General features: G+C 40.3%; 1 protein-coding gene across 17 annotated transcripts in view; it reads left to right on the forward strand.

Moving 5' to 3' along the window:
* The window catches only part of CUX1 (cut like homeobox 1), a 268,016-nt gene that overhangs the window by 183,648 nt on the left and 57,713 nt on the right, over positions 1-26,655 (forward strand). For 2 of the 17 annotated variants that reach the window (XM_035559220.2, XM_035559218.2), the window contains exons 11-20: positions 2,568-2,756; positions 7,934-7,992; positions 12,707-12,755; positions 13,792-13,888; positions 14,974-15,645; positions 16,613-16,678; positions 18,036-18,137; positions 20,163-20,983; positions 22,414-22,579; positions 23,217-23,273. In XM_035559220.2, the coding sequence (XP_035415113.1) occupies positions 2,568-2,756; positions 7,934-7,992; positions 12,707-12,755; positions 13,792-13,888; positions 14,974-15,645; positions 16,613-16,678; positions 18,036-18,137; positions 20,163-20,983; positions 22,414-22,579; positions 23,217-23,273 (2,278 nt within the window). The remainder of the gene's footprint in view (positions 1-2,567; positions 2,757-7,933; positions 7,993-12,706; positions 12,756-13,791; positions 13,889-14,973; positions 15,646-16,612; positions 16,679-18,035; positions 18,138-20,162; positions 20,984-22,413; positions 22,580-23,216; positions 23,274-26,655) is intronic. The other 15 variants (XM_035559225.2, XM_035559226.2, XM_035559219.2 and 12 more) reach the window with 10 other exon arrangements.

Consider the following 26,655-nt stretch of genomic DNA (forward strand, 5'->3'; position numbering starts at 1 on the left):
AACTGAAAAACACACACAGAAATCCAATAAAAGAAGCTAGGAAATTGAGAATATATCCTTTACTTCTGAAGGTTGGGCTGACCCGGTGGGCACGGAGTGCTGTTACAGGACCAGCAGGGGAGGGAGGGGAGGGTCCCCCTCTGCTCTGCCCTCCTGAGGGCCCACAGGGAGTGCTGCGTCCAGCTGTGGGGCCCCCAGCACAAGAAGGATGTGAGGCTGTTAGAGCGGGCCCAGAGGAGGCCATGAGGATGGTCAGAGGGCTGGAGCACCTCTCCTGTGAAGGGAGGTTGAGAGAAATGTGGATGTTCAGCCTGGAGAAGAGGAGGCTGCAGGGAGACCTCATTGCGGCCTTTCAGTACTTAAAATTTAAAACTAAAACGGTTTTAAACAGTTTTAAACTAAAAGAGGGGAGATCCAGGCGGGGTGTGAGGAGGCAATCCATCACCTGCGGGTGAGGAGGCCGGAGCGGGCTGCTCTGAGGGGCTGCAGGTGCCCTGGGCCTGGAGGTGCCCGAGGCCAGGCCAAGTGGGGCCCTGGACAGCCTGGGCTGGCAGCAGGGGTCGTGCCCATGGCAGGGGGTGGCACTGCGTGGGCTTTAAGGGCACCCCCAACCCAAGCTGTTCCGCAGTTCTGTGACTCCAGCTGATCCTGGGTGAACAGGTATCACAGGTGAACAGGTATTCTGATTTTTGTTTGCCAAAGGAGAAATTGGATTTAGATGTAACGATGTGATTAAATTAAGTTTGGTCTACTTCTAAGCAACAAATTTAACAAACAAATCATGCTCCTTATGTCGGCTTTTTCTTGTGAGCCATATATATGCTTGACACTGGTATCAGAAAAACACGTGGTTGCCTTTAAAATATATTTGGAGAGAATGAGTAACAAACTATAAGTCCTCCAGGTATGTTTGGTCACCTATTAAAATGACCCAGTATTTCCTTAAAGAAGTCAAAAGATAGAAAAGCAGGCTGCAGAGCAAAAAATAAGAAGCCTGAATATCATTTGTAACTCTGAATTACCTGCCGCTTCCTATCTTGTGTCCTAGTCTTATCATTATTTTAACATTAGGTCTTTCTTGTATTTAATAGTACTTCTGCACTTCATTTATATTTAATATGACAACTACTGCAGGATGAAAATGATCATTATCTATCTTATTTCAGACTCTACGTTGTAGTCTCAATAGGCACAAGCAGCAGATGATTATACAACTTGTGATGTTTCATGCAAGCAAATTAGAGGTTTTTTCAAGTTAAAAGTATAATTCAGTGTAATAGGAGAGCGTTGTTAACTGCTGTTCGTACACGCAGCTTTCTGTGAGGCACAATGGTATGTAGTCACTGAGAATCAAGCTAAGTGTTTAGCAGATATGGAAAAGGTATTTTGTTGTGCCTGTATTATCCAGAAAAGAGGGTATGGAGTATATTTCTATCTGCTGCAATGTCATCGTGAATTGTAAGGAAAGTGCCTGGGTGACAGCATTGGTGGGTTGAAGTTTCAGCTCTTTCCCCATAGGATCTTTGGCATAATGCTTACAATCATTGTTTCTCTCTTGGTAAATGGATTCGTTCCTGCCTCACTGGTGTTTTGTGAGGAACAGCCATTAACCTTTCTAAGCTGCGTTTTTGGCTTTTTAATGGAACATGCGTTCAGCATTGGGCTGCCTCGTGCTCCCTGGATCTGTACAGGGGTTTCCTTGTGTTCCTCGTGGAAGAGAGGTTCAGAGCTCTCCAATTATAGCTATTGATCTCTTAACACAAAAGGTGACAGAAGAGCTGGAGCAATCAGTCTGTGTTAACTTTTCTGAATAGATCTATCTTCTTTCCTTTTCCGCCCTTTCTTACTTCTTGTCCTACTGGAAAGTCAGTCTAGCGAGGATGTTTCAGGCTTGAGGACAGATTTTGCAGCCATGGGAAACTGGAAGAAGAAAGATTCTGGTTTAGGGAAGGGAATTGTTAGAAATGGAGACCATAGGCAGGATTGCCTTGTCTTACAGGCATCACATGTATCTTCATTCCTGTGGAGAACAGGCTTCGGTTGCTAGCAATAACATAATAGTGAATAATTTTCATGCAAAGAGCAAGTTCATTGGAAATAGCAGTTTGGGGCAATTTTTTGACAATTTCTCTTGAAATGTGTGGCATACATATAAAGAGCCAAAGGCACATGCCTCTGCTGTTCTTGATTAAGAAATTCTGCTCCATTACTTCAGAATATTTTATCTGATTAGTATTTTGTTAGCACAGATTTTCATAGTTGTCAAAGCTCTTGGACTATTAATAATAAATAGATATAAATAGAGTCCTTTGACTTTCACTACTGCATCTTTCCAGTACACTTACAAAATAGGGAGATTTATTTTCTGTATTTTACCAAAGAGCTGTCCCAGGGAGTAGAAGGGTCCATCCTCTGCATTCATGCAGTCACAGGAGTACCAGGTTTAGGAGTTGTTTCTGTCACTCATGCTGTCCCATGCCATGCTTGGTCTTTACGTAACTGGCCTGAATTCAAGCTTGTTGCCTTTATTTATTTATGTGATCTATTTATTTTTTTTTTCACATCAGGAGCAGGCCATCGAGGTGCTAACACGGTCCAGCTTGGAAGTAGAATTGGCCGCAAAGGAGCGGGAAATTGCCCAGCTCGTAGAAGATGTCCAGAGACTACAGGGCAGCCTCACCAAGCTGCGGGAGAACTCCAGCAGCCAAATCTCACAGCTGGAGCAGCAGTTAACCGCCAAGAACAGCACGCTTAAAGTAAGGCTCAGTTCTGTGCTCAGCAGCTTTCGAAGGATATGGCTGACATACCGATATTGGGTTTTACTAATGTAAGCTTTCTGTGGTTCTCAGAGGCACCATAAAAGCTATTTACTTCTCAGGATACTGTTGAATTCATGTTTCTGTGATGTTTTATTTTAAGTGATCACAGTTTTGTAGAAATTTAATTTGCCTTTTTCTAGTTCTCATTGTTTTGAAATTTGTTTTTGCAGAACATGGAATTACCAATGGAATTAAAACCACCGCCACAAAAAAAAGGTTTACCACGGATAGGTAGTGAAATAGCTGAACTGAAAAATTAAAAAGGCACAGAAAATCCTTCTTATGTTTTAAAACTTAACTCCAGTTCCAATGGTTGGTACTGCAGATTTGCCATGGCTGTTTATTGTGCTCTAGTTGAATTTACCTGCTACTCTCTTTGGCTCTCCTCCCATTGGAAAGGGGAAGTGTGTCATTTAGAGCATGAAAACAAGTGAAATTAGGACACAAAGAGAAGGCTTTTTAGGCTTAATAAGCATTTAAAATTTTTTTCAACTGTTGTTTGCTGCACAGTAATTCCCATTTATAATTAGCAATCCAGTCCTACGCTCGTTTGCATACCAGTAGCACTGCACTAAAACTGGAAGAGCAGAAACATTTAACAGTGTTGTGAGTGACCTCTTTACCTTTTGCTTCAGCAGCTTTACTTTCTTTGTTGCTCTATCCCACACAATTTTGATCTATCAGTAAGCATGAGAAATGTTTCCTGACATCTGTTATGAATCAGTTTCTTCTAACTCCTGTCTCTTTCATTGTTCTACCATCTCTGAGCTTCAAATTGTAAACAAGATAAATTTATCTATTCCATTAAAGACTTCATAGTTTTGTAGGTTTTATAGTCTGAGAGTTTTTTGAAAGCAGGAGGCTGATAGTACCCACTTAGCTCTAACTGGCGTGGGTAGCTTTCCTCTATCAGAATGATTTAATGTTCAATTGAAACTCTTACAAATTGTTCTAATTCTGACATTATTTAGAGGTTACTAGTTTTGCTCTGGTGTAGTATAATTTATGTGGAGGGAAATATCTGCTAGGGGTGAAAGTTGAAGTGTTGCATTTAGTACACTTTCTACATCTATTAGACAGCTTTGCAGAATTTCTGTGAAAATTCAGTAGAGCAAAGGAAGTCTGGGTTCCTGTATCGATGGTATCAGTCTCTGCCCATCTGTCACCATGTGGGCACACTCTTAATGGGGGAGGAAGGAGCTGGTCTGGTACGGAGGGACAGATTTTTCTGGCTACACCCATGTTATGGGACTTTTTTATTTTCTCATAAAGCCTGATAGAAAATATCTTGAGACCTTGCACTTGACAGATTTTCTTGGAATAAAGCATGTTCCTGTTGAGGTCAGTATCAATTTAGCCATTAACTTCAAAGGGAATAGGAACATAGAAATGACAGAGCAAGTCTTTGATTTCCATTTCAGTAATCTCCTTCTATTTTCTCATAGGTTTGCCCAGCTAATGCTCTGTATTTAGGTTCCTGTTGATCATGTCTGATGCAATGACTCTATTGATAAAGGTTTAGTCATTTCAACCCTATTTAACCGTACTTGTTGCACTATAAAAATATTTAAAGCGTACATTTTTTTTCCCCAAAGCGCTAGGAAAGCCTGTGTCTGAGATCTGTTGTACAAAGAACCAAATCTCAGTGGTGATGTGTTGATCTTATGTTTGATTATAGAGGAATTGCTTCTAAAATAGCGAAGATTGTAATGGTTGCCTCCACAACAAATGAATCACAGTTTCACAAATTGAAGCAATGTTCTCAGACCATATCTTGGGGGAATTCTTTAATACCCTATGACTTAATGAAACAATACAGAAATTCTTCCAAAATTATTGCTTCTTCATCTGATCTAATAATCAAAATATGTCCTCTAGTAACAAGACTTTTCTAACTGTAATTATGTTAACCCTTTGTTGCTGGGAGTTAGAGCTTCCCTGCTATCCAGTTAAAATAGAGCAGTGCTAGTTAGCAGAGATGCACCAAATAACTTTGGCTAATTGAATATGGCTGTTTTTGTTTATCACTCCAGACAAAACTAAGACATTAGTCTAATGTTTTTTTTAATGTTTTAAGTCCGTTTAGTAGAGTCCATGCTGTTTTACCTAAGATACTTTAGTTGGTAATACAGTAATGATTATTTATTTTTTTAAAGTACAGTAAGGGGGGGGGCAATACATGCATGCTCTAACATGGGTTCATTCATACAACAAATGCAAGACAATTCCTTAACAATTCCTAATACTTGCACATTTAGTGTGCAGAAATGCCACCGGTATATTCTTTTTGTCCTCTGGCTCACTGCATTTTGGTGTGTTGGAGGATGGTAGGATGTATTTTGTCTGAATTAACCAGGTTGATATTTAGTGCAAGATATTAGTTCCTCCAGATTGTCTCACAGCTTGAACCTTTGTTATCCTATGTTCTATGCATTTTAGAGGGTTCTTCAAGACAATTACCATACTAATACATTTTAGAGCAGTCATTGACTGGGAAAATGCCAAGTGTCTAAATGGACTCCTTACATACAGGCATTGCATTCTTGGGTGTTGGTTTGTATTGTTTAGTGAAAGTATACATTTAGGTGCAGATTTTCCATGGTAACAATCTCCGTATTAGGTACTTGGGGAGTGATGGATGTATATGTGTTTTTTATACAATTCAAAGTAAAATATTGCTGGTTGCCATACTGCTGTAACAGCATAAAAGTGGTCTTGCACCCTGAGAGTCCGAAACAGCTTCATTCTATAAATATCTTTTTTTTTTTTTTTTTAAGAGGTGTTTTATGCCTAAAATTTCCTGGAATAATTACTGGATATGACATAGACCTATACAGAAGTACGTTTAATCGAGGTTGCTTTGAAATGGAAATCATCAGTTTTTCTGTATTTCATGTCTGTTCATACAAAAGGCTTTTTTCTTAACATATCCTTGTATAAGTAATTCACTTAATAACTCAGGATATGGTTTGTTTTATATTCACTTGAGTATTTTTTATACTGAGGCTAGCATAAATAGCCAGTTATCCCTGCTGTAGACCCAAATATGATGTCTTAAGAGTCCAAGATTTAAGGGAGAGACGAATTGTAGAGCATCTTTGCTTTAAACTCTAGAGCAGCAAAAAGCAGTTAGAAGTGGCCAGCGGAGCGACACGACCAAGGATAGCTGAAAGATGTTGTGTGGCATTCAGGAGAGTCCTCCCATTGCCTGCATCGAGTCGAAAAGCTGTGAATTGTGGTGCTGAATCACCTCACCTGTACTAAGGGCTCTCTCGCTCACTGGCTTCATTTAAAGGCTCCCTCTCCACTCTCAGTGAGCCTGACCTGGTCCATAAAAATGTCTGTCTGGGTTCCTTGTTATAGTAACTGGGTTTTGTGCATCGAGCTGTAGCTTGAGAAGCTGCTTGAACTTGCAGCGTATTGTAGCTGGCCCTGCAGAAGGCTTGGAACTGACTAAAGTGACATCTTGGGCTCTGAAGAAATGACTAAAACTTGCTCTCTGTTTTGCCAGGTGAATAAATTTGCTTTAGCTCCAGCACACGTGTTTTTTAAACACAATCAGATTGACTATGCAAGTTACCAATGGCTAAGGATTCTAGGACACAAGACCTCTTAAGGGGCTCTTCATTTCATAAGTGTCAGGGTGCAAATTCCACACTTAACAGCTATTTCTCCTGTCCTGCAATGAGCAGTGGTGGTGATTTGTTAGAGCTGCTTTTTGAGCAGCTGCCAGAGCAGCAGCTTCTTGTGTCCGTTAGATAGCTTTGAGATGGGCAGTATTTACACCCTGGGTCACCTGGGAATACAGCGTGATTAAGGGGTTCCCACTTCTCATTGTGCTGTCCCAGCCCTGCTGTTCATGTACCCACATCCGTGCTGCTGCAGGACATTGTGGGGCTGCATTTTAAAGGAGCTTGCTAAAAATGCTCCACGTTCACGTTAGCCCCTCCCTGCCGTCCTCCTGCACTCAAGCGAGCAGCCCAGGAGCAGCGTAGAATCTTCTTGAATTCCCATCTCCAGCCAGCCTCACCCACTCATAAAGCCCTATTCTTTTTCATGTCATTCATTCCTTTCCTTTTCAAAGCAGATGCTTTTTCACTGAGGGTGGTACATCCTTGTGTTATTTACGAGACTTTTGGGATTCTGTGCCAATTTTACCACCAGAAATCCATTGAAGCAGAACTTAGCCTGAACTTTTCCATGGAAGTTGCAAGGCAGTGAATTCTGTTCTTTCTTTGCTTAGATCAGGCATGCCTGTACTAAGCTAAGAAATCATTAGTGGGAAATTAACGTGGCTTCTGCAAGCAACATAACCGGCATCAATTATGTATCACTATGTTTTAGGCCTCCTGAAGCATTTATCCAGTAGTGATGAGCACTGTTGTTGGGAGCAGGGGCTTTGGGGTAAGGTCCAAATGTGTGGCGTTGCGTTCTGGATTGTGTTAGGAGGTTTGTTTCAATGTTTGTGGCATCTTCACACTGATGAGAAGCCATTGAGACCGCCCCAGCTGAGGCAGACCTGAGCAAAAAGACCTGCTGAGTTGGTCTCAATGCTTCATCTCCGGTGTGTAATCATATTAGTTACTGCAATAAGTAATGCTTGTAAAATGACTTGGTACAGCTGTTTTGTTGGGCATGAGGCATTGTAGAAGTCTTACAAGCCTAAGGCATTCCAGTCAACAGCAGCTTCTTCAGTCTTCTTTTCATGTGGATAAGGTTATCGGGAACTGTCACGTTAAGAATACAGTACGTGCCAAAACATCCTGCTTGTTTACTCGATTTATTAGTTTTGTAAAAATTTCAACTGCCCCATTTTTAATACCTTCTTCACTGATCCCTTTATTGAATGTATCACGGTGACGTTAGAAACAGCCAAATTGGGACCTGCTGAATTACCTACTGTAATGCTTGGCACTCTGTAAACAAAGGAAGAGTGAGGTATAATTGTGTTTACGTTGAATTGGTTATAGTTTGTTTCCTAATATATGTAAATTAGGTATGAGTCATTAACCCTCACTTGTGCACTGCCGCATATATGGAATAATTTAAAGGTGATTTTTGATAAACCTGCAGGAAAAATCTAAATAACTAAATCCATGTTCTTTCTTTTAAAGCAACTGGAAGAAAAACTGAAAGGACAGGCTGATTATGAAGAGGTTAAGAAAGAATTAAAGTAAGTGTTAAATGCTCATATAATTATTTCACAAACTAGTTTAACGATGCTTGTTAAATAAAGCCACAAATCTGTGTTCTTGGAACAATAAAGAGTTCAGTCAAAACCACAAAGACAGGGAAATAGGCAATATTGGCTGAAATTGCATCCAGGACCAGTGCAACTGCTGTATCTGAGAGTATTCCTTTTTTGTTGTAGCAGAGTATCACAACACCAAATAATACAAGTGTTCATGAAGAAAAGACTGAGATTGTAAGCCATCAAGGATAAAAAGTTGGAAAATCTGTGGTATTTTAGGTGGACCACTCGTCAGAAATCCCCAACCAACAGTTTAATGTAGTCTGGACCAAGAATTTAATGCAAGGCCTTTGGCCATAATACCTTTTCTCTGCTTCTGCCAGCCAGCGTTCAGCACTTACCATTTTAATGCTGTGCTTGTTTCACTGTATATTTTTGGTAATATACTGTGGTTTTAAACTAAAGCCACAAACAGCCTCTTCCTATTTCAAGCATATTTTTTAAGAGACTTAAAAGAGCCTCATTTTAAACTATAACAAGATAAGCTGTCAGGTTCAGAAGAGAAGATTCTTGACTAGAAATATGTTTAGTGTCAAGGTTTAAATAACTGCAAGGAACTCCACCTCTTCTTTCATCACTCCGGCATTTCTGTGTGTATTTTAAGAAGATTGAAAAAATGTTACCTTGTTTAATGAGGTATTTCAAATGAGGCTGGAGTCATGTGCTTTTGTTTACACATCCCTGGAGAATATGGAAAGCAGGTTTGGTTTCGCAAGCCCAGTGACTGTCCAGACCCTGGTGCTATTGTATTCAAACCCTGCTGGCTGCACTTCTGGTTCATTGCCAGCTGCAGTACACACTGATGTGGGTGTATAGTTTAAGTAAAGTAAAATGAGTTGTCCATTTCTTTGGTCACTGTGACTGGTCTCAAAAAAGCTTCATTTTAGTGATACGCCTAAATATGTCCATGTTCTCTCCTGAGTTAAATAAATGCAGCTTCAGATTTCAGCCAGTTAATGCACTCTCATATAAATTAGTGAATGTGAGTTAAGCCACAACCTTCAAATTTGCTACATGTTCCTAAATGTGAATGTACAGAAACAGCGAGTATGTCAGACATCTCACCACGTCAGCACTTTTTGGTGCTGTCAAATGCAGCCTTGCAACCGGAAGAAGAGCAGAATTCATCCCCTGTTCTCTTGGACTTCTGTTTATTACTGGAACTAAAAAAAATCCTGGATCTATGAAAATTCAGATGCTTTTGTTCTACCTTTTACCCTTGATTTGTGGGTAACATCTCTTATCTGGGCAGCATGTCTTTGGAGGGACAGCTGGCTGGTTTGTAGGTGGCCTGGGGTTCACACACCATCTTGCTGGATAGGGCTGGAGGTTAAGGCCCTCCACAAGAACCCTGAGGAGGTTTACAGTGCTGCATTGTCACAGCAACTCATTCATGCCACCTTCCCTGGTCCCATCTGGTCCAAAAGATGTTACAAAACCTAAAAGTACGTCACCTGACGGTCTGATCTGAAATGAAACTATAAAAAGCCTACAGCTTTAAATGTATTATCCCATACACTGAATCCTACTGTGCCCTGAAACAGCGGCAAAAATAATCTGTTCATAACACACATGTGCACCCAAAAAAAATAATCTTGGCACTAAGGAAGAAAGAGAATATATTTCCCAGTCCTTTGGGCACTGATTTCTGTTTTCCTTAATCGCCCCAGAGAAGTTAGAGGTATTCTAGAGTGAGGGATCACAAGCATCAGACAAATTCTAACCTTGGAGGAACTTAACTGGGTCCACATCAAGATCTGGGGTGGAAGAACTCTCTGTGCTCTGCATTGGCTTTTGTGCCAAGTGGCTTTTAAATCTATTTTTGATATCTGAGAGCTCTGTGTGTCCTTTCAGTTCCCTCTTGAGTAACACAAGTGCTAACCCTCCTGCCTTTGCAGTTGAGATCATAAAAACAGAAAGCTGAACTGTCCCAATGCACTTCTTGCTTTAGAGTAAGATCTTTCAAGTTGTCTTAGATGTGCAGATTCAAGTGACAAGATCATTCTTTTAAAAAGCAGATAACTGATCTTGACGAGCAGCAGACTGAATTGAGATCTCATGGGCAAAGATATTCCCAGAATCCAAAGGGGAAACATTTTGCTTCCTCATATTCCTGAGAAAATATCTTTCATGACACATTAGGAGAATCATTTTTGACATGTTTAAGTTTTACATGATTTGAAAAAATGAACCCGTTGTACTGAATATCCCTCCAAGGGCAATTCAACCTGGTTTTTAATATATTTTGGCTTCTAAGAGAAGGAAATTACCTGTGAAATTGCTAGTAGGCTATTTCAGGTAGCAAAGAAGCCACTTCAAACAGGCAGAGGTCACTAAATTTCCAGCCGAGGTTTGAATACGCATGCCTGGTCCGAGCTCAATGAAAAATGCAGCTGCTGCAAGGTTCAGGATCCTCTCTGGTCCCAGCTGGCAGTGAGTGCTGGGAACTGAAATCAACTGGTAGAGCAGCCTGTGCAAGTGGTCAGCCACAACAGGAAGAGGGCGTTAAAGCCCACCTGTTGGTGCTGAGAGCCCACTGCACGCACTAAATATGTCCAGGCTTACTTTGCACTCCAGACTGGTTCCAGTCTAGTGCAGAGGTCGGAGTGCATCATGCACACTCCTCTGGGAGCGTGCAGCTTCTGGTTTGCTTTCGCCAGAAGGGAACACGGTTGGTGTGCTCCAGGACTGCTCGGCATGGCCAGCCAAAGCGCGGTAAGTGGGGAGCACTGGGAGATGTGTGGAGCGAGCGTGCTGCTGATGTGGACTGAAATTATAGAAACAACAGCGATTTTCCATGGAAAGTTTGCCACACGATGAATTGCTTCTAGGAATTGATGTATTTTTTAAATTCAGATGGGTCTCCTTATTTGACCCTTGTGAGGACATAACGTTGCTACTTGCTGACCTCTCAGAGGCCACACTCTGCAGAGTCTGTGGGAGGAGGAAAATACTTGCTTACCCGTGCCTGGGGCTTTCCTGGATGGGTCTCCGTATATTTTCTTCCCCAGCTCTGTAGCATCCTGGTAGACAGAACTGTGCCTCTGCAGAGGTGTCTCAGGAAACACTTGCTTTCAGCAGGGATTAGCAACCTGAGTAAACATGTCTGTAATGTCAATATAATGTCAGGAGCTTTAACAGCTTGAGCCATTAGTGCAAAATCTCTCTCCTTGACTGGCATGACTCTCTCAATGGCAGGAAAGAGGCACTTTTGCACATAGGTGAGCTGTTGTGCCCATGTAAAGCAGAGTCTCAGCAGCATTGCTTTCTGTGCATGTGTGTTACATGACGGACGTAGCTCTACGGTGATTTTTGCTGGCAAGGGGCATCACCCGATGATGCTGTATCATGAAGCTGATGGCCAGAATTTTGTCATTTTAATAATTATTATATTTGCAAGAGTGCCTGTCAGAATTACCGCTGTATTCAGCGAGTAATGCACAGATGCAAAATATGCAAGGTTTCTGTCTCAGACTTTTTCTTTCTTGGATTTGCTGTGAGTTTGCCTGAGTACATCACTGAGACCCCTGAGTGTCACTTGATGGGACGTCTCATTCTGGATTAATACACAGACAGATTTATAGCGGTGCTGGACGCCACATGGTCAGAGGCTATTAATTAATGAGTGCTGGTGCCTGGCTGACTCCTAGGGGCATCCGGAACTAGTACACGCTAATACTGGCCTTCTGCTTTGTTTTGACTCAGTTTCCACATTTGTTACATGATTAAACATATTCTCCCTGCCTCACAAAGTTCCCGGTGCTTTATATGTGAAAAATGCTGTATAAACACTATCTGTATCTGTTTATGTATTTTTCTTCGACAAATGAATGTCGTTGTTGTACATTGAGAAGCTGAAGTAATTTATTGCTTCAGTCTGAGGAACTTCACACCCTGCCTGACCAGGCCTATTTAAAAAAATTTATAAGACAAAGCACAGGAATAAGTTTGTGTTCTTGTAAGATTCTCATTTACAAGGCAACACTAACAGAAGGACTTTGAAGGGAGATGTCCTTTGACAGCTCAGTATTTATGTAAAATATTGACAATAAGACTATCAGATTCTTCTCTTAATGTACTTATAAATATTTGGATCTTTCATATGTCTTAAGAAATATTGTGCCATTGTGCCTTCCCTTTGCTATAGAGCTAGGAGGTTATTAAAATGAAAAACTGCCTTTTAGCCTGTAGTGTCTTGGTTGGGAAGATTATTTGCGCATATTTTCCTTGATATGTGAGCTGGTGTATATTATATAAAGTGCTGTAACTGTGGCGGTGATTCCCTTGTTTTGTTGCTTTGCTGCAACTTTTTCATTCCCTTCAAGCTTCACAGATAAATTAATATTGTTTCTGACAGCTTAAAATGTTATATCCTTATTAACCTTTAAATTTACGCTTTAAACTGGCCTTGTGGGATTGCATGTGGAATGATTTAGATGACGCTTGAGAAAATTTTCTTATCCAATAACTAGTTTGAATAGTTATTCTGTATTCGTTATCAGCTTGTGTTCCTGCAAGGAAAGTTGCTACCATTTGTACTGTTGCTGGAGATTAGGAAATGATAATGTTAATGCTCATTAGTGGAGATGTTATGAAAAGAAGAAATAGAAAATAATTTCTTTTCTGCCTTCCACAGTATATTGAAATCCATGGAGTTTGCACCATCTGAAAGCTCTGGTGCGCAGGTACTGAATCTACTTTTGTTTTCTTAATTATTTCAGCAGTTCAGTTTGTTAACAAAAATTTCTCTTAAAATTCTCTTACAATTTGTTCATGTTAGCGTGGACAGTTTCTTGTTGATGTTGAGACATATGAGTTGATCATTGCTTTCCTGATCTTTTCTTATGTAAAAAGCTGAAGTGAACATTTTTTGCCTGCTAATTTCCTTTAAGTGGTCAAGGACAAAGAATGATGTTTCAGCTGATGCTGCAGTGGATAGCCATAATGTTGTGAAGTTGAGCCTTTTAAAGATATGATTTGATATACAGCTAACCTGAAATGTGCATGCGTCTTGTAGTGACCAAGGATTTTAGCATTTTTAAATCTTTGTTAGCATTGAAAGTAATGTTCACAAAAGAAAACAAGCCTTTGAGTATTGAGAAAGCAGGAAAAACCTCTGCTCATCCAGCAAGTTAATCTTACTTAAGTTGGAAGGTTTTGAATTAAATTCCTGGTTCTGAAATCTGAATTGAATATCAATATACCGGGATTAATTCTCAATATGCTTTTTAATGATCAAGGCTTGGATGTTTAGTGGAAAACAGCTGACAGGTTTCTGTGACTGATTTTATTTCTGAACAAACTGTTGATGCTGAAACACGGCATTTCAAGGAAATGCTTAAGTTGGGTCAGTTGACCTAGAAGAAATAATATCACTTTAACTCCTATTATAATCAGATTAGAAGTCTACAGCTTTTAAATTGTGAAAGCATGCCAGTACCATTTTAAAGTAAGTAGGATTAAGAAATTGTTCCATTACACATTCCATTACCAAATAATGCAGAATTGATGAGTGATTTACACTGAAAATGAAACAGTGCATCTTTACTATAGCTCTTGTAGGAGCACTGAGTGAGTCCTGCAAATATATGCATGGTGAATTCCCTAGCCGTGTACACAGCAGAGATGAGCACTTGTTTTTCTCTTCTGAAATCCTTTTTAGTGCCTGAGTGAGACTCTTAATTCTTTTAGAAACAAACCTCCCACTTTGATTTTCTTTAGGATGCATCTAAACCGCTGGAGGTGCTGCTGCTGGAGAAGAACCGCTCCTTGCAGTCTGAGAATGCCACGCTGCGTATCACTAATAGTGACCTGAGTGGTAGGTTGACACGATTTTCAGCTCTTCTGGTTTGTTTGCTGTCTTGTAAAGGGAGGGAGGGGTGAATGAGAGATGAGAGTGTGAGCTAATGCATGGCAGGAAGATTAACAGGCAACAAGAATGCTGAAGAGTGTTTGATTTCTGCAGTTTTATAGGCTGGATAGTAAAATAAAACTTGGAGACCTTGGAGACTCTTTAAAGGTTAGGAAAGAGAGGCATTACAAGATGTACCAAGTGGTAGCGTTTGAGGCTGTCTTCTGTTTTGGGAACAAATTCATCCGTGGCACCAGAAGTCTCTTCCCCCACGCACAATGTTATGCAAAATGTTTGCATGCAGAACACAATAATCTTCCTGTCTGATACACTTAGATATATTACCAGCAGGTCAGCTTGGAAAAACAAAATACTTTCTTTTTAGTGAAGTGTGTTTGCCGTTTAGCTTTCCTAATGTGGGCTTTTTACATTTTGTGTGCACATTTTTTAAATGGCAAGTCATGGAATTTCCAGATACTTGAATGCTTATGGTTTTTGCAGCTGGAAGAAAGTTAAAAGTTGCCACTGGCACTGGGATTACTGAATTCTGAAGTGTTTTATGACTTAAACTGAGTGATCTTGGTGCATCCACCTAATGGTGATTCCTTTATACAAATTGGTTTGTTCCAAAATGTAAATGTTTGCTGCATTTGGGTTCAGTCAGGTCCAATGAGTAATGTCTTGAATGAGAGACATCAGAGGGACTTGCTGTCTGTAACTGCCTTTATTTTAAATGTATAACTGCACTTCATGTAATTGTTCTAGTTTTAATGTTTGTAAGGGGGATTCTCCAGGCTGCAACATACAAGAAAGGTGCAAACATGAAATGCATGTTGTTTGTTTTGGGGGCCTTGTTTGGCTTATTGAAATTTGAATTATGAAAAAAAAAAGAAAACGAACCAAAACCAAAACAAAAACAAAAATCCCACCGCCACTTCATTGGCCCTTGTAAATCTGCACTTTTTCCCTTTGCGGGGCAAACTTTGCATTTTTTATCTTGGTTTTTCCCTCTTTAATCCCCCATAATGCATTATGTTTGACCTTCCTTGTAGGGTCAGCCAGGAGAAAAGGGAAAGACCAGCCTGAGAGTCAGCGTCCTGCAACCTTGCCGGCCTCCCCTCCTTCTCAGTTGCTCCGCAACGCGGGGGAGCAGGCTTCCAATACTAATGGTACACACCAGTTCTCACCAACGGGTTTAAGTCAAGACTTTTTCAGCTCATCCCTGGCAAGCCCCAGCTTACCCCTGGCCTCCACAGGAAAATTTGCACTAAACTCTCTCCTCCAGCGACAGCTAATGCAGTCCTTCTACTCCAAGGCAATGCAGGAAGCAGGAAGCACAAGCATGATTTTTTCAACAGGTCCTTACAGCACAAACTCCATCTCTTCCCAAAGTCCATTACAACAAAGTCCGGATGTAAATGGCATGGCCCCGTCTCCCAGCCAGTCAGAAAGTGCTGGGAGCATCTCCGAAGGCGAGGAGATAGACACAGCCGAAATTGCACGTCAGGTGAAAGAGCAGTTGATCAAGCACAATATTGGACAGCGGATATTTGGACATTATGTGTTGGGACTGTCACAAGGGTCTGTGAGTGAGATACTAGCCCGGCCAAAGCCATGGAATAAACTGACTGTGAGAGGCAAGGAGCCATTTCATAAGATGAAGCAGTTCCTCTCGGACGAGCAGAACATCTTGGCTCTTCGCAGCATCCAGGGTAGACAAAGAGGTAAGCGCTCGCCAGCCGAGGGTCTTGCCACATTTTCCTATTAGTTACAAGCATAAAAAATTGAAAGTTTCCATGTTTGAGGCCGTTTGTGTGTTGATGCTGTTTTCACCTCAATCAGACAAAAAGTGCGGAAAGTACAGCTTTCTAACACTGCTTTTCAGCACTCATGCAGGTTAGTATCTTTGCTGATGCTGTAGTTAGCCACTGCCTTGTACTTGTCAGCCAAGGAACAGGGACATTTACATCCCTTACTTCAAAACACTGAGTAAAAAGGGTCAGTGGCTGCTATGGGTATCAGCCATCAGAAATACTTGGCGATTTTTATTTGGGGTTGTTTATTGAGACCACATTTTTGTTGTGTCTTGTGTGATTTTTCCCCAAAGTGTTTTGACAAAGTATCGTAGGTGATACATGAGATGACTAATTAAAAACCAGTCCTACTTTAAAGCAGCTTTGCATATTTAGGGTAGTGATTTTTAAAAATAACATATGCATTTCGTTGTGATTCATCTTAAATGAAGACTGAGATTTACATTTAGAGAAACTGAAAAGTAAGTTGTTTACAGTCTAGAAATATTGGAAAGGACAGGCAGGATTTGTCTAGATTTTGTTTAATTGAAAGTGAACACTGTTAGATTTATAATCTGTTCTTCCTTTTGATGATTGTACTTGAGGGGATTATCTGCCCATCTTTAACCTCTTCATTTTTGGTATCTCTAGACATTTATTTATATCTGTCTAATCTCCTTTCCGAACGTAGCTGTAATCTTTATTAACAAATCAGCCAGCCTTGCTTCTTCCAAAGTAGCCAGCTCCTCCAGCGCTCAGACAAAGACTCGAGGGTTTGAGGAACGCTTGAACCCTCGTCTCTAGAGACAGGCTGCTATCTTCTTATGTCACACAGCCCACGATGTCAGAGCAACCATCCCCTGATTGTTTTGTTCTTACCAAACTTGTTTTTCAACAGAGAATCCAGGCCAGAACCTGAACAGACTATTTCAGGAAGTACCGAAACGAAGAAATGGGTCTGAAGGTACGTCACAGGCAGGTGTTTTTCTTTGCAGTCAATACATAGGAAGTGGAGTGTGCTTTAGCTGTGTGTTTCCTTAAAACTGTGCAGTTTGATTCTGGCCTGGAATCTGATAGAAAAACAGACAGTAAGTATAAAACAAACCATGGGTTAGACCAACACTTTGCTTTTTCTAATTCTGCTGCTGCTGTACTAACTTAACCCTTCCACTCCTATCGTCAGTAGATATGCAGATAAAGAGAATTAAGTGATAGAAGTGGCTTTATAAAATCATTGCATCTACGGAAATGCTCTCTTTGCTGTTTCTATGATTTTAGAGCAAGAAAGCTGCACAATTATGTGTAATCCAATATCAGTTGCGTACTGCTTCTGCTCTAGATTTTACTTCTTTCTCCTCATGGGGCTTATGTTGACAAATACACTTTAATAAGCTGTTAAATTAGTGTGATGCTTTCTGCAGTATGGTGTATGGAAAAGACTGAACAAAAAGATAAGGGAACATCAGATCAATAAGTTATCATTAAACAGGAACTATGAACATTTTAGTTGCAGAATTTTTCTTTTAGCAAAACAAAAACAAAACCAACAAAAAAAAACAGCTACCCCAAAACTCTGTAGTTACTTTGATTCCAGTCAGAAATTACACAGCTCACTTACAAATGATAATCTCTTAATGAGCAATGCGATAGCTTTCACAGTCACAGGAATTTTCCCTCCTTTCTCTCCCCTTAGTGGTTAAAACAAAAACCAACCAAAAAACAAAAACAAACAAGTAATAGTTCTTAGCTGGAGAGTACTTCAAATCGTATCATTCCTTAAATGATTGTTTCTCTTAATGTATAAAACTTTAGAAAGGCAAAAATTATTTTTGACTTCCTGCATCTAGTCATTTTTTAATCTGTTTGGGGCTGAATGTGTACTCATCCTAGTTTGCCTAGTAGCTGATGCAATTTTTAAGGATAATTTCTGGTCTTACATTTTTATCTTTGTTCCTTTCCCCTCCCGTTCTTTTCCCTTCTGTTTCCTCTCCCCCTCCAAAAAAAAGAAAAAGAAAAAAATGTCCTGTGTGTGTTATACTAGAAAAGGAATGTATAAGCATGTAGTTCTTCCTCTGGTGATGTCAGTGCTGTCATCATGCAGCGCAGCTAGTGGACAGGCTTTCATGCAACGAGGATATTTTTCCTTTATTGTGTCATTAAGGATGTTCTTCGTGTTGTAGATGTTGGTAAAGGTTTTATGTAAACTATTGTCAGGTTATGCTATCAGCGTATCAGTATATATACACCATATGTCTTTGTATTAAAAACAAACAAGCAAATAGAAGCTTTCCAAGTGTCATTAGTTTTGTTTTCCTCTTCAGGTAATATAACCACACGAATCCGAACCACAGAGACTGGCTCTGATGAAGCCATCAAATCCATTCTTGAACAAGCCAAAAGGGAGCTGCAAGTACAGAAAACAGGTACAGCCTCATTTCGTCTCTTGCTACTTTTACTTCAGAATTTAATTAAAACAATTACCATGAGCTTTCTGGTCAGTTAATTATATTCTTAAAACCTTGAATGTAGGTTTGAAGAGCTTTTTTTAAATTATTTATTCAGTGGAGTGGTTTCTGTCTGTAATGCAGCCCAGGATAAGTTAATACACATCACTGCTTGACGGGGTCTTTGTTCAGTGCTCTCCAATTCAGGCCCCAGGGACACAACTGCGTGGGAGAGGGAACTGAGTGTATTTGCCTGAGTGAAGGTCACAATCCAGCCAGCAATTACTAGTACCACAGTACCATCTTACTGTGGACATCGTGTACTAAAATTAGAACATAGGCAAACTCAGACATGACTTTGGTTACAGAATGTAAGGGTATAGGTTTTTTTTTCAGGGAGTGAGCTGGCTAATCCAAAAAGCATTTCCTTTTCCGACAATTTCATTAATGTTTAACATCTTAGCCTGAGATAAGTTTAATTTCTCATTGTATGCTGTCATGTAGTTAACATTTCTGTCTACTCCACAGCCCTCCCAACTTTAAAACAGTTTCCAGTACATCTAGAGGGCTGATATTGAAGTAGAGAGTACTTTGCAATACTTCTGTTTCATTTTTCAAAATAAAAACTGGTTTACAGTTTTGGATAGTCATCTTTGAAATGAAAACTACGCTAATCTCATGGCAAAATATTAAAGACTAGTTAATATATGATGTAAATAAATAAGTTTATACCAGCGATGATTACATAGAGACAAATGTGGGTTGTGTGCAGGAAACTGCAAGCACATTGTTCAGTAGCATGTTTTATCTAAGAGTGTCGGACTTCCTTTCAAATACTAACTCAGCCTCAAAACTCCCTATGAAACCAGTAGATAAAACAGAAGAGATGGTCTCACCATCTTTTCCCATTTCTCAGTTTTTCACGTATCTTACAGTGTGTGACAGGAAGGAGTATAGGGAGACAAATCTGGAAATGTATTCAGGTGAGGTGTATCAGTAGAATAATACGCAGAGTGTTTCAAATCTTACTTCACTTTGAGGTCACTTCTTGCAGTGTATAGGTTCCCTGACACTCCCCAGTGCTTCACTTTTCCCAGTCTTTGTAGAGCAGCTTTCAGAGGAACTGGTTTTCAAGCACTGGGGTCCTCAGTGGAAACTAGCTTAAATGGAAACAGATGCCATTGCAAAAAAAACCTTCTTATTCTGCAGAGATAAGTGTACACCCATGTTACAGTCTCTGCTCATCTCCGGAATGCTGCAGAACAGCCACATGGGTCCTTGGTTCACCACTGAGATACCTCGTTTAGGTGCTGTCTCTCCTGACATGGGGCAGAGTGTGATGGCCAGGAGTCATCCTGGTTTCTGTAGAGCTGTTTATTTCAGTGATTGGAACCACGGAACAAGAAAACAGGAAGCAGGAGCACATTTGGCTTGTCAAATTAAATAATGAAGCCTTTTACTAAACTTCTTGCTTTGTTGTAATTTGTGCGCTTTATTTTTGGAGTTAAAAGGACTCTCACCTTATTTATATTGTAAGTGGGTATTAATAGTCTGTCCAGGTGGATACAGCTGTGTTCAGTGTGTGCGTTACGATTCATTTGTGGAGATAAAAGTGAAAGGTTAAATAACTTTGTAAATAGAACTATAAAACGTTATTGACCACTTGGGGGTAAGGGAGGAAGAGTTGAAGGCTTGATTTTCAAAGGCATTTATTTGAAAATTTTTACAATGGTGGAAAACTTGCAAGTAGTAACAGACTTGTGCAGTTGAGTCAGTGTGTGCAAATGTCCAGCACTTTGGCAACGATAAAAATTTTCCAGTGAAGAACTTTGGAAATCTTACCTTATTTTGAAAAGTGAGAATCTTTGCTTAGTTGAAAACTCCTCCCTCCCATCCAGTAATGTATTGCAGCCCGTTTTCTTGCAGGGAAATATTTACAGTAGCGCATGTTGAATATAAAGCATATTCCTCTGTTGCATTTAGTCTTTTGGTTGTTTTTCATAGCTGAGCCGGCTCAGCCGCCTTCTGCATCTAGCAGTGGCAATTCTGATGATGCTATTCGATCCATTCTGCAACAAGCCCGACGCGAAATGGAGGCACAGCAGGCTGCCCTTGAACCTGCCTTAAAAACAACACCTTTATCTCAAGCTGACATTTCTATCCTGTCCCCCAAACTAGTATCTACACCTGCAATGTCTTCGGTTTCCAGCTATTCTCCTTTGGCCATATCCCTGAAGAAACATTCATCTGTCACTGATTCCAGTATCTCTGCATTGCAGAACCTCTCTGGGCTCAAAAAGGAGCCTCAGGAGGCACCTGTTTTAGAGCTTCATGGAATAAGTGATTCTGCCCAGGGTATGTTGAGGCATGTTAAAAATGAGTTGGGACGTGGTGGTGTTTGGAAGGACCATTGGTGGAATACTGTGCAGCATGAGAGAAGAAATCTTCCCGAAGATATAAAAGTTGAGGAAGCCAGTGGTGGAAAAGAAAAGGTCAGCAATCAGACTAGGCCAGATCGTAGCCAGCTCCAAGGACCATCTTCTTCAGAGTATTGGAAAGAGTGGCCAAACGCTGAATCTCCGTACTCGCAGAGTTCTGAATTGAGCATGACTGGGGCGAGTCGCAGTGAGACGCCACAAAATAGCCCCCTCCCTTCATCCCCTATCGTGTCCTTGTCAAAGCCATCCAAACCTTCAGTTCCTCCACTGACACCTGAGCAGTATGAGATTTATATGTACCAGGAAGTGGATACAATAGAACTAACGCGTCAGGTCAAAGAAAAGCTAGCAAAGAATGGCATCTGCCAAAGGATCTTTGGGGAAAAGGTAAAGAATTGGTTCTCTCTTGTTACCCCAGTGTTTTGTATGTGCATTATGCTCCTTGCATCGGTACAGAGCTCAGTTTAACACAGCCATGCGTACAGAAGGGGTGTGCCACACGTGTCTTATGAAAAAATGTTTTTGCTTAGTATGTTAAGAACTTTAAAAATAAGCTCACAAAGGAAAGTATTGGTTTCCTTGTATTCCATGAATTGCATAGATTTTACATAAAGATTGGCTTCAGTTGCTTACAATTAGAAATGGGGCCCCTGAGTTTAGAAACACTGAAAGCTGAAGCAAACATTACTGAGACTCAGTATTTCATGCTTAATGTAATGAATTCATGGAATATTTGAGTAATATCATTGTTGTGACTGGAGAATCTTAAATTTGTTTTGAGTGAAGATTATGGACATGAGAGCATTTTTCCTTTTTTTTTTTTAATATTTGGAAAAGTGCACAAGGGTATTTAAACAAACACAAGGAAAATCCCCTACATCTCCTTAGTCTTAAGTCAAGAATTCACAGTCCTTTCTTATACCTGGTGCTTGGTATCTCAGTGTGGTTTCAGACCTTTTTAAGCAGTGTTTGATTACAGACACACGATGCGTGATAAGGTCTCGCATTCTGGGCTCTGAACACGTGGGAGCTGGGGGGTCCCCGACCACCAGAAATACCTTCCAGGCTGAGAGGAGTGCTGGACATCTGGTTTTTCTTCTTCCCATAAAGAATTGAATCAATCTAATAGCATAATAGGAGCTGGCATCATGCTATTACCTTTTCAGTAAGACATAAAATGAAAAGCCTGACCTCTCGGGGTCATTAAGGATCCCGTGGCACCTTTCATTAAGTATGAATTTTAACCCCTGCACCTGTGCTGAATTCCAGCAAGTCACTGAGTTCTGCCCATCTGAAATCCCCCTTTGCTGCAGTAAGCTGTGCTCCGAAATATTTACTTACGTGGAGCAGCTGCTGCTACAGGTGAAAACACACCTCGTTACAGTTCATACCAAAAACAAATCAACCAAATGAAGGCCTAGTCTCAGAAGTCCCAATTATTTTTGTTTGAGAACAAAATACATGACAATCATGTCCTGTTTTATCTTCTTCTGTGAGCTGGTATGCTGTGTTTTTCCTGTTAGGATCGATGAAACTGTTTGACACTAAATATGGAAAGCATGCAAATCTCGAGCCATCCGTTTGCTGTTTGTGCTGCCACTCTGTTCCTGCAGGGAAAAAAAAAAAAAAAAAAAAACACTCTCCAGAACGAAACTATGGCAGGAGAAAAGCATTTCAATCCCCGTACATGTATCTGTCATTTTGAAGTTTTGCTAATTGACTCGAGCAATGTAGCAGTAAAGGAAGCCGAAGTGACTTAAATTACCCCCTTCCAAACCAAATGTGTTAACGTGCCATTCTTGGTTGCTTCACTTCAGGTATTGGGGCTGTCCCAAGGAAGTGTCAGTGACATGCTCTCCAGGCCAAAGCCATGGAGTAAATTGACACAAAAAGGCCGAGAACCATTTATTCGTATGCAGCTCTGGTTGAATGGTGAGCTGGGACAGTGTGTCCTGCCTGCACAAGGGCAGCAACAAGGACAAGGTAATTAAAATTCCACTATGTTGTTTGAGTTGAGGAGGAGGAGGAGATCTTTTTAAAGCTGCAGTAAGCAGGACTTCCACCCTGCGGCAGCCCAGGCGCTGGTGGAAGGGGAAGTGTACCGCCTTGCATCCCAGCCGGTTCCTAGGGGGACTGGCTGGGAATGTTTACACAAGAAGCGCTCGTTTATGTCCAATTGATAAGCAGCCGTTATCGAGTTCCTAATGAGGGAGATATTATTTAGGCATGAATATGATAAGTAATTCCAAAAAATTTGGCCGAAAAGCTGGAAAATGTTGTGTGCTGTTTTCTAGGGTTGCATAGGGGATTTTTATATTGTTCCTAGGAGAATATCGATTGTTTTCTCAGGAGGCGAGCTAGAACTCAGCTGTAAAGGGGGAATGCTGTGTTGCAATTATGCTTTTTATTGTGGCTCTCTCTTATCCTAATATCCATTGATACAGAAAGGCCAGACTAGAGTTTGACCTCGGTTGTACCCTTATAATGCCACTGACTTAAATGAGCAGTGTGCCCTTGCTGAGATCAGCGGTTTGCTATTTGTTGAGCCTGCTTACTGTTTAGTTTGTGGTTTGGCATCTCCTTTTATTGTTCCCTGATTTTCCTCTCCTCTCTTATCTAGTCCTTCACTCTGTGACATCATTACAGGATTCCCTACAGCAGGGATGTGCAAGCTCAGGTAATCAGCTGGTTTCAATGATTTGCTCTGAAATAATTCTCTGTGCTTTTGTTACGTGTCTTTTGCTTTGATGCCGAGAGGTTTCTCTTGTTTTGTTGTATCATACAGGAGACCCTTCAGGTTTTTTTATTAACACAGTTAATTCCTCCTTCTCTCCTTGTTGCTATGGCAGATGTAGGGAGTACACATATTTAGCTGCATATATTAGGTAAAGAGACTCTGTCTGATCTTAGAGATCCTTGGCTCTGTAGGGTTGTTGTTTTTTTTTTACCATAGTTCAGCTTATCAACTTGACATGTGACAATGGCTGTAAAACAAGCCTTTCGTTTGTAATGTGATCTACATACTCCAGCTGCCTTATTCACTGGCATATTTTTCCACTTTCATTTGCACAAAATCTGCTTTGTTAATTTGAAGGTGGGGAAAAGACCATGTTATGCGTTTCTGTTTCAAGCTCCGTTAAATATTCCAAGCCGACCTTTTTCCTCCCTCCCCTTTCCATTTGCAAAAAAAGCAGATGCAGCAAAGATGAGTGTCAATGAGAAGTGAATTGCTGAAGGTTTGCTGAAGATGGCCACAGTATAGGAAGGAGCAGAACAGCTGTGTTCCTGCTGTTAGATACCAAACTCTACCCACACAGACTTTTTACCAATGATATGCTTAACTGATGTAAAACACTCAGGCTCTTTTCTACTCTAGAAAAATACGTGTGCCCTGCTCTGTACATGCAGCTAGTATTTGAGAGTGATTGCCTTTCAGGATACAGAGAGAAGGATGAGATATGTTCTACCTTCCTGCCATTCTGAAACACTCTTCTCAAGTTTGTTAGCTTTATTCTGACTGTCTCAACTGAACTGTTTTTCCGCACTGCTGGGAAACTATTTTGCATTCTGAAAGATTTTACCAGAAGAAAATCCGTGATGATATTCAATCCACGTTTTTCTTAAGAAGAACAGTGGGAAATAAATAGATAAAAGCAAAAAATGCCCCTGGTGAAACAAGCCATAAAAACAAAACCAAAATGGGAAAAATTATTTGCAATCATAGAGCTATTGTTACTTATAGGCGAGCATTTAGCAAACATGGAAATTTCATGTGACATTTTATATGCTGCTGTTCGTTAAGAGTGTGCCATTGACTACTTTTTGTAGCATCAATACTGTGCAAGAGTAACCGTTGTAGTTATAAATGCCTAAGACAGCATAGAAAATATGAGTAATTAATTATAGCCACTTTAAGAGGAATTTGAAATCAGAGGAGCTGGGAAAAGGCTGCATTGTTATTGCTGATCATCATATTTATGACTAACTGTAATTATAAAAGATTGAAAGACAAGCCCATAGCATTAAAATTCGACCACCTTAGGGATTCCCGTGAGGATCACTGGTAGCTGAAAGTGATTTCCTTCAGGAAGTTGGGTTTTGCTGCCGTGATATTTTGCTCCACTCCCACACTCCCAACCTCGTTTGTCAGCTCCTGCCCTTGAGCTAATATTGTGTGACGCGACATGTTCCTATCAGCTAATAAAATCATATTATTGATGATCGCTGTCCTTCTTTCCTTAAAGCAAACTTACAAATGAGAAAATGGGTTCGTGCCCTTTTCTTCCTCTTTCCTGATGATTAGAAACAAAATTGTTTTACAAGGCGTTCTTTTCTTGGCACCTCTCTCTGGATGGAGGAATAAGGAGGGTTGTGACACCATGCAGAACAAAAGAGCAAAACCAAGATATTTGAATGAGGAAGGGCAGTTTGGTAATTTTCTTTTATTACCAGCTGTTCTGTAATTAAAAGCGCAGCAAACAGTTTGGAAAAGGGTAAAAATAATTATGCATTTGTGAAAGATCCTCTACTCGAGGGCAGAAAAAAAAAAAGAAAAAGCTCCCATTTTCTGGTCTTCTGAGACATTTCCCAGGAAAATCAAGGCAGAAAAGGTTGCATACTAGTAGTTTTAAAATAGAAATTAATCAGACCAATTTTAAAATGAGAAAAGGTCTGAAGCCTTTTCCACGTAATATAATTGGCTCAGAACTTGTTGAATGCATGAAGGGAAAGAAGTGAAATTAAACTAATACATTCAGTGGCTCCTGAGTGCTTTGCCAAGAAGGTCTTCAGTGTACGGAGTGTCAACATGCATAGTAACGTCTCAAACTTTTATTAGCCGTGAGTATTTTCATTACTGTTTGGCACTATTATACCAAACTAGCAAGATTTTCTGGATTTCTGACCCAGTTAGTTACGCTTCCAGATCATAAGGTTTTGATTAACACCTCATTCATGAAAATCTGTTCTTTTGTCCAGTAGTTTTCCACTGTCACACGTGGACAGATGGACCCATCAGCCTTTTATACGTAAAGATGAATGGATAAGATGGATAAGCATCATATATATATATATGTATATGTATATACAATTTATATATATAAATTGGAGATTGCAAAGAGAAGCCAGGCTCATTTTTCTTCTTTGCAAGCAGTATTTATGACTTTTTGAAAAACACAGCCTGTACCAAAATTACAACCAGGTACATATATCTGTATTTTGTGCCTGTGACCTTGGCCAAGGCTCTGGCGATTAGAAGAATTTTGTGCAAGTTCCAGCAAACGTGTTTTACACAAAAATGGTGTCTGTACCCTAGGTGGTCAAAAATAGTATCGCTATGCCTTTTCTAACATTTTTTTCGGTGTATTTCTTTCCACGTAAATGCTCTAATGCCCTTGGGTAAATCTGCCTTTTTAATGATTTATGTGTCAAAAGCATGGACCAAATCACATGGAAAAAAAAGTAGAATTAGTGTCACCCAAGTGCATCAGCATTTTTTCATGATGAATTTGGCCCTTATTTAGTTGCATTACTGATGATCAGACCTGGGTTGGGCTTGGAAAGTAGCCATGTGTCAGGCGAAGGTTTATGTGCTTGGATATTTTTCTAAATACTTGTACTGTATATAGCTCGTATTAGTTTGTTTTATTTTGGGGTCTTATATCTTTAGTGAGCATCTATATGACATTAAGACCAAGTTTCTTTTTCAGTGCTGCTGATTTCATAACTACTCCCAGGAAAGCTGAATTTTTATTCACTTTAGTATTTATCCTCTGTGAAGGACATATACTCTCTATATACTACATTAAAGACTTGCAAATACTCAGTGGGAGAAAGACGTGCCTTTTTGGTGTGTGTTTCTGTAAGGGTCGTCTTATGACCTAATGTGGAAATCTTCATTTGCCGATACAGCTGCGGGTGATCTCAGGGGATTTTGAATTTCCCTTTTGTTTGTCTTCCTTTCTGGGTATCATCCATCATTCCTAACCTCATGCTGCTTAGCAATAGTAACGCTCATGGGAGTTGAAGAAAGGATTATAGCAGCATAAAATGGGGAGCTA

The sequence above is a fragment of the Cygnus atratus genome, chromosome 20 (assembly GCF_013377495.2).
Source record: "Cygnus atratus isolate AKBS03 ecotype Queensland, Australia chromosome 20, CAtr_DNAZoo_HiC_assembly, whole genome shotgun sequence".
Taxonomy (NCBI): domain Eukaryota; kingdom Metazoa; phylum Chordata; class Aves; order Anseriformes; family Anatidae; genus Cygnus; species Cygnus atratus.